The 13,321-nt window shown below is 43.4% G+C and overlaps 1 protein-coding gene across 1 annotated transcript in view; it reads left to right on the top strand.

Annotated features, from left to right (window-relative positions):
* Positions 1 to 13,321, top strand: part of LOC124790001 (sialin-like) — a 104,261-nt gene that overhangs the window by 45,432 nt on the left and 45,508 nt on the right. The window contains exons 3-5 of the mRNA XM_047257542.1: positions 487 to 720; positions 3,110 to 3,194; positions 10,384 to 10,598. Coding sequence (XP_047113498.1) covers positions 487 to 720; positions 3,110 to 3,194; positions 10,384 to 10,598 — 534 coding nt within the window. The remainder of the gene's footprint in view (positions 1 to 486; positions 721 to 3,109; positions 3,195 to 10,383; positions 10,599 to 13,321) is intronic.

Genomic DNA, 13,321 nt, shown 5'->3' with positions numbered 1-13,321 from the left:
TTTGAAGAATGGTTGAAAAGTTAGTGTTTGCTGTTGACACAAATATGGTAATTACAGTCCCATACTCAGACTTATAAGACATACCTCAGATGATAACTAAATAGACTTACAAGCTTTTCATCTCTAGTAATTAGGATGATACCCAAATACGACTATAACATCACTTTCTGGATTTGGATTTTAAATTTTGATTTATGATTGTGTGTGTTGTTGCTTAAGACGATTGCGGCTGTGCACATCAGTACTAATGTGAGCTGACGTTGCATGTAGTCATAACGTTGGCTCTCTAACGTGTTTTCGGCGGTCGACTTTGCGTCGCTCTTGGTAAGCACGCGCTACTTGGTTCGCCGCAGTTACCGGCCTTGTTGTTTCTGGCTGCGACGCAAAATAAACATATTTTATGTAGGTTCACATCGTGTCAAACGCCAGTAGAGTTCTCATTGATATTACGAAATGCGCATTTCAGATATCATATCCCAATTGCAGGATGGGGAATTCATCTGGGACAAGCAGATGCAAGGAGAGATCCTCGCAGGCTTCTACTACGGATACACGATTGGTCACATCCCAGGAGGTGTGCTCGCTGACCGTTTCGGTGGTAAGGTCGTCCTGCTGGTCGGCATTTTTGTCTCGTCTCTGCTGGCGGTTCTGACACCGCAGTCAGCGTGGGCTGGCTACTATGTACTGTTTTTTAACAGGCTCTGCCAGGGACTCGCTCAGGTATTTGTACTTTTTCCTTCTCTATATTAGTTTACTTGATGAACGCCGTATATACCAATTACGTCGTTGATTATAGACCTAGTTATTTATTAGAATATACTGATATACAATTTCAAAACAATAGTAGCAAAAATCACGTGATCTAAATTACAATTAAATGTCCTACATGTTTAAAAAATGTTATACATTTCTACACGAGGTAGTATTCGTCAAAACTGGAAAAAAGTTCCTGCAATTGTAAGTCCGGAAACCATTAGGTCATGAGATATGCACCACTCTGTTCTCTCCTTCCCATCTGTCTATGACGTAGAATCTGACACTGCAGGCTGCATGTGGTTCTCATACGTCTCGCAGCCCTTCTTTGCAGTGAGTTACCAAGTCTTTGAGATACCCTTGGTTCCACTCACATTGCGTCGCACGCTCCTGTAACGTCAGCATATTGTCGATGAGTTGGACATACACCAGCACCTTTAAATGTTCCCCTTGCCATAAATCCAGTGGATTAGGTGAGGCATCAGGACTGCTTCAGTATCAATGTATGGACAGAAAGTGTCGATGAAAGACTTATTAGACCATACACTTTACCAAACAGATTAACATGTGCTGTGTATCACCGATTTCTGCTTGATGAATAACCAGCGTTATTAGAGAACGTTGCTCTTACAGAAAGACAACGACTGTGATTTGTGCGCGACAAGTCATCACCTCATTTTTTACGGATCGTGTTTTCGCACATCACCGTTTCGTGGACGATGAGCTGGTCAGGAAGGTCTGGAAGCTCGGCCTTCCCGTTCGCTGGACCTGGACCTGTTGGGTTCCTGGCTATGGCGACATTTAAAGGCATCGATGTGTACGCAACCCATTGACAGAGTAATGGCCTTACAAGACATGCGATCAAGATACGTGACGCAGTCTGCATGGAACCAAATGTATTTGAAGGAGTGAATGATTTACTGCGAAGCAGGTGTCAGGATGCGTGGCGGCTCCAAACCTTACTGCCTACAGCGTCTAATTCTGCGCAACAGACAGAAGAGAATGAGGGGGCAGACTGACCCATGTCTCAACAGATATGGGTTTCTGGACATATCATTGTAGGAAGTTTTCCTCTTGTTTTGACCAATACTACATCTTGCAGGAATTTGAATGAGTTATTTTTCAAAACTCTCTGTATATCTTGGATTATCAACCAGTATTTCCTAACGTTAACCTGATGTTAGGAAGACCTAGACAGAAGAAGTAAATAAGAGAGGCGTTCGACATTTTCTTAGATATTATATGCAACACTTTTACGATGTCGATCAGCAAATACATTTTTTCAGTTGCCAAGATATTTTGTTAGCAGTGCATGGTATAAATAGCAAAATCGTGTCACAATGATGAGTGGCGTAATGGTGAGGGTCACTGCCTGATCGGTCATACCTTGCGGAACGACTGGAGTACTATCAATATGGACCAGCGTAGGCCGGTGTTTTCAGGATCAATGTTCGAAGCAAATCATGCGAACAGCTGGAAGGATTACTTTGTGCACGTCTGTGTATCACTTTATGAATGCGGGGACAGGATAACCATTAGCCTGTCATCCATTTTGGACCACAGGCTAATGGAAGGTTAACTGATTCTTTTCTTTTTCGATTATTCGTAATGTTGGAGCTAGTCCCTAAGAGGGACATTTGTAACAAAAGAAATACTTCGTTATTTCTGTCCACGTGAAGTTCACCATCAACGAAGATAACATCCATTTCAGTAGTAATGATAAAATTTAAAAATTTTCCTTTTCAGATCTGTGATTTTTGCTGATAACAGAGGCATACTAACCCCCATGCATCTAGGAATGCAAATATCGTTAGTCTACAACTAATCACGTCTAACCACCTAGTGCAGTTTCATTCTGGTTACAACTACCTCACCGACCAAGTTGATAGCGTTGCTGAATACTAAGGAAGAAGTTCCATTATTGACGGCCAGAAACGATTACAGTTATCTGGGCAGGGAAGATGTCTAACGTTCTCCCTTCTAACCATGAAGACAAATGAGAGATTCCTTACAAAAAATATACAACTTCATTAGCATGCAACCACAAAAGAAGATTCGAATGGGAAAGTTATATTTGTAGACACGTGAATTTAAATTATTTAACTCTAATTACGACTCGTTCTAGATGATGAAACTTAGTTTTTTAGAGACGATAATGAAAACTTCAAGACTATCCCTTATGACCGTTTTTGAGAAACAGATTGGTCTTGGGTTTATTGTAGTTCCATTTACATATAGCTGTTACATAATAAAGTATTTCGATATCCTGCCACTTTATCACCAACAATTTGTTTTACACTTACTTATTTTTATCCGTCTCTGATATCGAACATAAAAAACGTTTTTTGATTTCAAGGGTGGCATAATACCAGCTATACAGACGACTGTTTGCAGGTGGGCACCAGACCACGAAAGGAGCTTGTTTTCCATTATTTTCCTAGGTAAGTGTCACAGAATTGTTATGTAAGTTGCTTTCAGTAAATATTATGCTATTTTAACCTGCGGGCTTTTTTTTATGGAGTATGTCCTCAATAGGACAGTCGTATCTCAACAGCAGATGGTTTCTCTCGAGTGTGTCTAACGGAGAGAGAGATTCGCAAAGGTATCGCATGACAATTATTATCTCATCAGCAACAGACGCTTAACATTGCCGTTCAAAGGATATTTTTCAGCCTGTTCATGTGCTGCGTTGGTGATATGTTCTTCAGTCCAAACACTGGTTTTATGCAACTCTCCACACAAAACTACCTTGTTCAGTTCTCTTCTTTTCCGTGCCCTAAATCAAATTGAAACTGATTTCTGTAGTCAATCCTTGGTCTACAGATATAATATATCCTCTCCCCCATCCCTAAACGCGAAATTACCCTAATTAACAAATTAACTATTCCTAGATGCCTTGATCTCCTGTCAAACGATCTCTTCTTTTAATCAAGTTGTCTGATTGGTTTCATAGGTCGTCTGATCCAGTCTCATCTGTCGTGATGGTTTTATCCTTAGGTCAACAACGCACTGGCCGCCGGCCGGGGTGGCCAAGCGGTTAAAGGCGCTACAGTCTGGGACCGCGCGACCGCTACGGTCGCAGGTTCGAATCCTGCCTCGGGCATGGATGTGTGTGATGTCCCTAGGTTAGTTAGGTTTAAGTAGTTGTAAGTTCTAGGGGACTAATGACCTTAGAAGTTAAGTCCCATAGTGCTCAGAGCCATTTTTTGAGCACTGGCCGCATGCCGCGTCGGCTGGCGGGTAAGCGGCTGTCGATTTCTGTAGTGTAACAGGAAAGGCAGCACTGGTTGCCGTTTAAACGCGCGGGCGGTGCTAACTCGACAGACGCGTTGCCACACGGTGGCGCCTCTCTCGGCTTCGATGGATGCGCACAGGAGACAACACACGTTGCCTCGTTTCGCGCCTGACTTCTGCCACGATCGCGCTGTGATGCATTTTGACGCAGAGAAACTGTTTTCGAAGTGGAAAATCATCCAGCTATCTGGAGTATGAAAGTGAACAAATACAGTGGCAGAATTTCATAGTATAAACTGTGGGAAGAGATAGTAGACATGTTTGGAGGAAAATACCGGGTGATCAAAATGTCAGTATAAATTTGAAAACTGAATAAATCACGGAATAATGTAGATAGAGAGGTACAAATTGACACACATGCTTGGAATGACATGGGGTTTTATTAGAACCAAAAAAATACAAAAGTTCAAAAAAATGTCCGACAGATGGCGCTTCATCTGATCAAGAAGAGCGATAATTAGCATAACAAAGTAAGACAAAGCAAAGATGATGTTCTTTACAGGAAATGCTCAATATGTCCACCATCATTCCTCAACAATAACTGTAGTCGAGGAATAATGTTGTGAACAGCACTGTAAAGCATGTCCGGAGTTATGGTGAGGCATTGGCATCGGATGTTGTCTTTCAGCATCCCTAGAGATGTCGGTCGATCACGATACACTTGCGACTTCAGGTAACCCCAAAGCCAATAATCGTGCGGACTGAGGTCTGGGAACCTGGGAGGCCAAGCATGACGAAAGTGACGGCTGAGCACACGATCATCACGAAACGACGGGCGCAAGAGATCTTTCACGCGTCTAGCAATACTTTTTTTTGTTCTGATAAAACCCCATGTCATTCCAAGCATGGGTGTCAATTTTTACCTCTCTATCTACATTATTCCGTGGTTTTTAAATTTTCAAATTTATACCGACTTTTTGATCACCCGGTATTTGTCACAAGATGAAAAGAAAAAGCTAGGTAAGTTGATCAACCTTCATTATTGCAACATCATTATATTACTTTACATGTATTTGAACCTGCTACATCAGATGTTAAGCATATCGATCTTGCCACGGCAGTGGATTGACATTTACAAAGTAATCTGGTAGTTCATCTCTGATGTGAATAACCGATCGGTTTCCTCTCTGAGCTGTTTTTCAATATCCTCCAAACCTTCTTATGGCAAGTATAAATTTGCTCGAAATTAACACTGTTCCTTTCGGTGTAAACTTCTGCAGAATGTTAAGAACGAAGTATGTTTGTCAAGTTTATGTTAACATTTAGAGGTCGATGTAACGTTCACCATTTTTGAGCACAAGTGCTAAAAGTGCTTTCAATGTATCTATGTGCTCTGCTAGCACATAATTAAATATTCTTTTATTTAAATTACTTCCTGCACAGCGTCATAAAACATGTTCTGATAGGCTGAATGCCTCGTCACTAACAAAGAAATACAGAATTTCGTCTCGAATGCCTTTCTGTTTCCTAATCGTTAGGTAATCCTAAACTTCCATTCATTTGTTGTTTGAACAAGGACGAAACTTTCAAAACCGACGAATCGCTATTTTTTCCTTATACGTATGAATTTATAATTTCTGTGATACAGTACCATTAAAGCTATTACAAAAACGTTTATTTTTTAACTGTAATAAAGCGATCGTGTGTTGCCTGGTTGTATTACACGGAGATGTTTCCCGTCTATAGCTCCTGCTACATGAGGAAAATTTGCTCTGGATTCAAAGTTTTCAGCTATATCCAACCAAATTTCTGTCGTCGTTTAGGGAAGGCACCTTGATCCATATCGCTTGAGAAACTTGTTGTAAGATTTCGCGGACTATAGATCTTCAATAGCGATAAATGAAGTGAATGTCAGCGAAAGAGCATCCAGAACCCAAGCACCTAAAACATAACTTTCCAGGTCTGTCGCTGCAAAAGAAATGGAAATATCTGCGAGTTAGTTTTGGAGAGAATATCGGAAAGTCAGCAATCTGAAAAGTCGAACTGGTGCTACACTGAATCCATATAGCTCTACTGCAACCAGGCCATGTTTCTTGCATACGTTGTTGCACGAAGTAATATGCTGACAGTTTCAGTTCAACTAAAGTAGGACAGATGGACACAGAAGTTGAGCCGACTGGAGAACCACTTGAGACATCAGAGTGCAGTCATCAAGACCGTAAAAGGAAATGGCTAAATACACAGAAACTGAGAACATAGAGATACTGAAGGAAATTCTACCAAAAAATGGCGATTATCTTCACCGCCATTTTCCCTTGCCATTGTTGAATGATTTTAAACAAGTACCTGAGCATTTAAAGGCAATAACCAAAATCAGTATATGAAAGTGATCATGGATACTCCTTATCAACAGAACTCGTCGCCACAGAACTGTCTACGGAATACCAACTTCATAAATACTGCGCAGCCGTCAACTACCTACACAAATACACACATCATAAAAAGTTTAGCATCACCCCGTTTCCCAGAACTCCTGAAGATAGAAGTTGACTGTGGATACTGTACCACAGATACAGTCCCTGTGACTATTCAGAGATGTCACGAAACCCGCGGAAAGATATAAACAACCAAGCATGAGCAGCGCCTATTAGACGGAGGGATCCGACAGCCGATCAGTTTCAGACATTTCGCCAGGAAGGAGGTACAGGAAGGAGGTACACGGTTCGTGTTGTGTGTGGTTCAACCATACCTAGACGGTCAATATCGCGGTTCTACCGCGTCCGTGTTGTTATTTTGTGCGAGGAAGGGCTCTTAACAAGGGAAGTGCCCAGGCGTCTCGTAATGAACCAAACCGATGTTTGTTCGCACGTGGAGGAGACACAGAGAGACAGGAACTATCGATGACATGCCTCGCTCAGGCCACTCAAGGGCTACTACTGCAGCGGATGACCGCTACCTATGAATTATGGCTCGGAGGGACCTTGAGAGCAACGCCAACATGTTTAATAATACCTTTTGTGCAGGCACAGGACGTCGTGTTTATGACTCAAACTGCGCACAATAGGCTGCATAATGCGAAACTTCACTCCCGACGTCCATCTTTGCAACCACGACACCAAGCAGTGCGGTACAGATGGGCCCAACAACGTGCCGAATGGGCCGCTCAGGGTTGGCATCACGTTATTCACCGATGAGTGTCGCATGTGCCTTCAACCAGACTATCGTCGGAGATGTGTTTGGAGGCAACCTGGTCAGGCTGAACGCGATAGACACACTGTCCAGCGAGTGCAGGAAGGTGGAGATTCCCTGCTGTTTTGGGGCGGCATTATGTGAGGCCGACGTACGCCGCTGGTGGTCATGGAAGGCGCCATAACGGCTGTACGATATGTGAATGCCATCCTCCGACCGATAGTGCAACCATATCGGCAGCGTAATGGCGAGGCATTCGTCTTCATGGACGATAATTCGGGTCCCTATCGTGCACATCTTGTGAATCACTTATCCAGGATGAAGACATCGCTCGACTAGAGTGGTCAGTATGTTCTCCAGATATGAACCCTATAGAACATGCCTGGGATAGATTAAAAGGGCTGTTTATGGACGATGTGACCCTCAACCGCTCTGAGGGATCTACACCGAATCGCCGTTGATGGGTGGGACAATCTGGACCAACAGTTCCTTGATGAACTTGTGGATAGTATGCCACGACGAATACAGGCATGCATCAGTACAAGAGGACGTGCTACTGGGTATTAGAGGTAGTGGTGTGTACATCAAACTGAACCACCACCTCTGAAGGTCTCGCTGTATGTTGGTACAAAATGCAATATGTGGTTTTCATTAGCAATAAAAGGGGCAGAAATGATGTTTGTGTTGATCTCTAATACAATTATCTGTACAGGTTCCGGGACTCTCGGAACCGAGGTGATGCAAAACTTCTTTTGATGTGTGTACATACGAAAATGTAACAGACGTAAGACTTCCAGCAACTTCATCTCATATATCGGGTCATTCCCAAGCAAGTGAACATTACGAATAGTTTAACATGTGTAATAATGTGAACAATCAGTATTAAGTTTCAATGAAAACATTCTCATTGTTGATCTATGTACTTAATTAAACGATACCTTATAATATTAAAGTTGTTGTTGTTGTTGTTGTGGTGGTCTTCAGTCCTGAGGCTGGTTTGATGCAGCTCTCCATGCTACTCTATCCTGTGCAAGCTTCTTCATCTCCCAGTACCTACTGCAACCTACATCCTTCTGAATCTGCTTAGTGTATTCATCTCTTAATCTCCCTCTACGATTTTTACCCTCCACGCTGCCCTCCAGTACTAAATTGGTGATCCCTTGAAGCCTCAGAACATGTCCTACCAACCGATCTTCTTCTGGTCAAGTTGTGCCACAAACTTCTCTTCTCACCAATCCTATTCAATACTTCCCCATTAGTTATGTGATCTACCTATCTAATCTTCAGCATTCTTCTGTAGCACCACATTTCGAAAGCTTTTATTCTCTTCTTGTCCAAACTATTTATCGTCCATGTTTCACTTCCATACATGGCTACACTCCATACAAATACTTTCAGAAACGACTTCCTGACACTTAAATCTATACTCGATGTTAACAAATTTCTCTTCTTCAGAAACGCTTTCCTTGCCATTGCCAGTCTACATTTTATATTCTCTCTACTTCGACCATCATCAGTTATTTTGCTCCCCAAAGAGCAAAACTCCTTTAATACTTTATGTGTCTCATTTCCTAATCTAATTCCCTCAGCATCACCCGACTTAATTCGACTACATTCCATTATCCTCGTTTTGCTTTTGTTGATGTTCATCTTATATATTAAAGTATTTAAATAGAATAGTAACATGCCTACCTGATCGTTACCAGCAGCCTTCCTTCAGGGCCTATACACGAAGGCAACATTGTTGACATTCCAGTTATTGTTCCTCTAATTTTGAAAAGTTGTGCGACGAACGAAGATGCTGACATTTTGATGCAATTAAATGAATTGTCCTCATAGTTTCTTAACTCGTTGTAAAAGGCAACAAAAGTTCCTTTGCTACTTCTTTTACGCAGGAAATGATGACCCAGTGTATGTGTTTTCTGCTTCTACGGCGTCTTTTCTTCTTCAGACGACCTACCAAAAGTCAAATGGCCACAGCACCTTCCGCGGACGCTTTCATATTGGTTCACTATTTCCAGCAACCCGAAAAAAATGACAGTTCCGTCCGTCCGCCGTATTTCGATCGAAGCGGCGTCGGCCTTCGGCGGCCCAGTGTGCTGTAGCCCGTGGAAATCGCAGAACCGCGCGCCGTGTTCTATGGCGGCTGGCTGGCTAGTGCATTGCAGCCAGCGACGTCGCCCGCCTACCGTGGCGGTCGGCGGGCCAGTGTGTTGCTGCCCTTAGGATCCATTTCGAGTGTCAGGTCATCGAAAATGCACCTTTGATCCCCTACCGAATTTTCAGTTTTTTCTGTAGCACCTCATTTCAATAGCTTCTATTTTCTACTTGTCTGTTCATTTAGTTGCCGCATCATGTTACATTGGCGACAATTACTTCCAGTAAAGAGTTCCTTATAGTCTGCATTCTGTCTTTTGTCACTGGAATTCTTTTCTGGATAAATTTTCAGTGGCGAAGAGACTTCGTGTTATCAATAAGAACTCTGTCTTCAGGTCACAAGTGGCCCATCGGGACCATCCGACCGCCGTATCATCCTCAGCTGGGGATGCGGATAGGAGGGATGTATGGTCAGCACACCACTCTCTCGGTCGTTATGATGGTTTTCTTTGACCGGAGCCGCTACTATTCGATCGATTAGCTCCTCAATTGGCATCACGAGGCCGAGTGCACCCCGAAAAAGAGGCATCAGCGCATGGCGGCCCGGATGGTCGCCCATCTAAGTCCTGGCGACGCCCGACAGCGTTTAACTTCGATGATCTGACGGAAACCGGTGTATCCACTAAGGCAAGCCCGTTGCCTGTTATCATTAAGAACCTACCACAAATCGACAAAGTGCAGAAATTCGCATGAATGGACAACGCTTTGACGATATGACAGTCATTCAAACCACTGTGATGAACGAGTTGAACCTCATCCAAAAGAACTTTTCTGGCGGTTTCATTAGATTTTATGACCATTCTGTGCGTTGTACTCAAGTGAGAGGAGGCTATGTAGAAGTATGAAACCGCAGTCTTAACTTTTGTCTTTTTCTTATTAATCTAGTCCTGAAACTTTCTGGATCGACGGGGTACACTGTTATATCACTTACTGTCTTATTTTAATTGGCTAGTGGATCTTACGCTGACCAGGCCGTTATAGAGATCATACAGTGATATCAGTGAGATTTAGCCTCGGTTACTGGTTACTGGTACATTTGTCTGCTAACAGGGTTATTTGTTGGGAGCCTGGTGTCCATGGCGGCGACGGGCGCTCTGTGCGAGACAATGATTGGCTGGCCGCTTTCCTTTTACATTTTTGGAGCCGCCGGCCTGCTGTGGAGTGTGTCTTGGTTCCTGCAGGCTGCGGATTCTCCGGCACAGCACCCGTACATCGACCCAGTAGAACGCAGCTACATCGAGGCTACGATAAATTCAGCTGCCAAGGTAACACAAACGCACACACTCTGCCATAGATTTCCGTTCCTTCAAATAGGCGACACTCCACCTTGCCTCCTCTGGAGGCTTCCTCTGCAAGATGGCTGGCGGCAACGATGGCTGATAGTAGCGAGAAGTACCACGCCGATAAGTAAGTAGGAAGTATTGGTAAAATATTCAGTTAAGACTAAGTTACGACATGCTATAACTTAATTGAAGTATTTTCCTCAGCTCCGACAGAATGCGTTGAATTGGAAACCAGTTAGACGGCCATGACAGTAAATGAAATGCCAATTGCGATATGTTCCCACCCATAGAATGCACATTTCTGTGTATACCTGTCTGTTATATTCCAAAGTGATATCTGTGCCGTACTGCATAAATTTTCTACTAACATAGGTACTGGATAATTGGGTGCATAGAGAGCTGCGTAACTGTATAAACTGCCACCGAAGAATTACGCAGCTATTTAGCTTCCAGCAGTATGCAGTATGCAGTGTCTTGCCGACATGTAGTGACATAATATATTGAATAAAAAATGGTTCAAATGGCTCTGAGCACTATGCGACTCAACTGCTGAGGTCATCAGTCGCCTAGAACTTAGAACTAATTAAACATAACTAACCTAACGACAGCACACAACACCCAGCCATCACGAGGCAGAGAAAATCCCTGACCCCGCCGGGAATCGAACCCGGGAACCGAGAACGCTACCGCACGACCACGAGATGCGGGCTATATTGAATATATTGGGTCTACACAGGGTACCAGATGTAGTGGATTAAAATAAGGTTTTGATATTGTTTGGGAGCTAAGTATCATATGCAAATATACTACACATAGTTTTGAATCTACAACTTCCTGCATGAATGAAAAATGTAATCAGAGACCAAATAATTAAAAAGTGCGTTTACTACATGGACATAATCAAACAATACGTATAATATATGTGAACTACATAGCGAAACGAGATGTGTGCCTATACAAGAACCTTCCATTTCAGAGTGGTAATTAACATGGTTGTGCATCTAGTGAAGAGATTTAAGCTGCTTATTGTAATGTGCTTGCAAATCATCATGTTGTTTGTGTGAAGAGACAGTAGCAGCTCAGGTACGGTAATGGGAAACGGTTGTCCCATAGCACATAAGCTGAATGATCGTCTAATGGAAATAGAACCTCGTTAATCACCCACTGCAACTGTTGACCAGCTGCAAATGATGGCTGGCAGCTACATTCTTTTGCTGAATTAGCATCTGATTCGCAAGACATCAGATTGTCTGCGTCTGATTTTCACAACTCATCAAAAGACAAGTTACCCCGAAAGGCAGGACGAGTAAGACTTATTCAGGAGTCTGCAAAGTGTTGGTAACGCTAAAATAAGTCAGCAAGTATATTACTCAGACATGTGCCACCTCTTTTCCCACTCTTACAGACGTCTTTTTTCAGCAGAGTTCTCTAGAGGGATGCGAGTCTGGCATCTTTTTCTTCCAGACAAGGGTGTTCTTAGATATCCATTGGTCTGTCACAGCTCTGTTGCATTCTTTCTGCTTTTGTTCTGCTGCTGCTAATCTTTTGCAAAGATTTCGGTATGTGCATGTACAGTGAGGACATGAGGCAGGAAGTTAACTGCCTTCGGTTCTCAAAAATTCCTAGGTTCTATCATATCCAGACTTGTCCGCAGCAAAATCAGCCACCAAGAAAAATGAATCTCTTTTTCTTTCAACGGAACCGGACGTTCCTGATATTCCGTTCTGCTTCTCGCTACTGTTCGCTGTGGAGTTGTAATATGCATCTATATATTTCAGTATTAATGTACAATGACGAAACGATAATTCTTTCAAGTAAAGAAGATAGCTAGGAGGCTTCACTTGCTGAAAGGGCGATGAAAACTTCAGTTGTGGTCTATATACGATCCTAAAATTGGTAGTATTACTAATGTTTATGCCAGGCAGGTACGTGTTCTACCGCGAGAAGAGTACAAACGATGAAATGTAATGAAGCCAAAACTAGGGCAATAACAATTGAATATCTACGGTAACATACCCTCTCGCGCATCGAGACGCCAACCAGCAACGTTTAGGAAGGCACCCTATGCTCTCTGGCGAACTCAGCCAGTTGTCACTCTTCAAATGAACAGGCATTTGCTGTTCCACAGATACGGCAGGTCTCCGACCGTGTGAGCAGATTTTACTATGACGACGTTAAGTCTTATTCTAATGTCTACCTGAGTACCCAGCATTGCCTGGGTACGGATTTATTCCAGGTTTTTATTAGTCAATCTCCTCCCTCCCCTTTTCTCTGTCCATCTCGTTCTTTCCCCTCTCTGTCTGTCTCCTCAATACGGCACTGTCTGTCCACCTCTTCCGCCCCTCTCTCTGCCCATCTGCTCCTTCTCCTTCTGTCTATTTCCTCCTTCGCATTCGGTCCATGTCCTCCTCCCCCCCCCTCACTCTATCCATCTGTTCCTTCCCTCTCTCCCTGTCTATATCCTGCTCCCCTCTCTGTGTTCATCCTCTCCTCCCTCCTCGGTCTGTCCAGTTCCTCCTCTTTTCTTCATCTCTTCGTCTTCCCACCTCTGCCCAGATCTTCCTCCCCTCTGTCACTGTCCATCTCCTCCTCTTTCTTTTCTTTGTCCACCTCCTCCTCTGCCCTCCCTCTGGCCATCTCCTCATCTTCCCCTACCTGTGCCCATTTCCTCCTCCCGCCCCCCCCCCCCATCTGTCTCCTTCACT

The sequence above is a fragment of the Schistocerca piceifrons genome, chromosome 3 (assembly GCF_021461385.2).
Source record: "Schistocerca piceifrons isolate TAMUIC-IGC-003096 chromosome 3, iqSchPice1.1, whole genome shotgun sequence".
In the NCBI taxonomy this organism is placed as follows: Eukaryota; Metazoa; Arthropoda; class Insecta; order Orthoptera; family Acrididae; genus Schistocerca; species Schistocerca piceifrons.
This window is presented reverse-complemented; position numbering and strand designations above follow the sequence as displayed.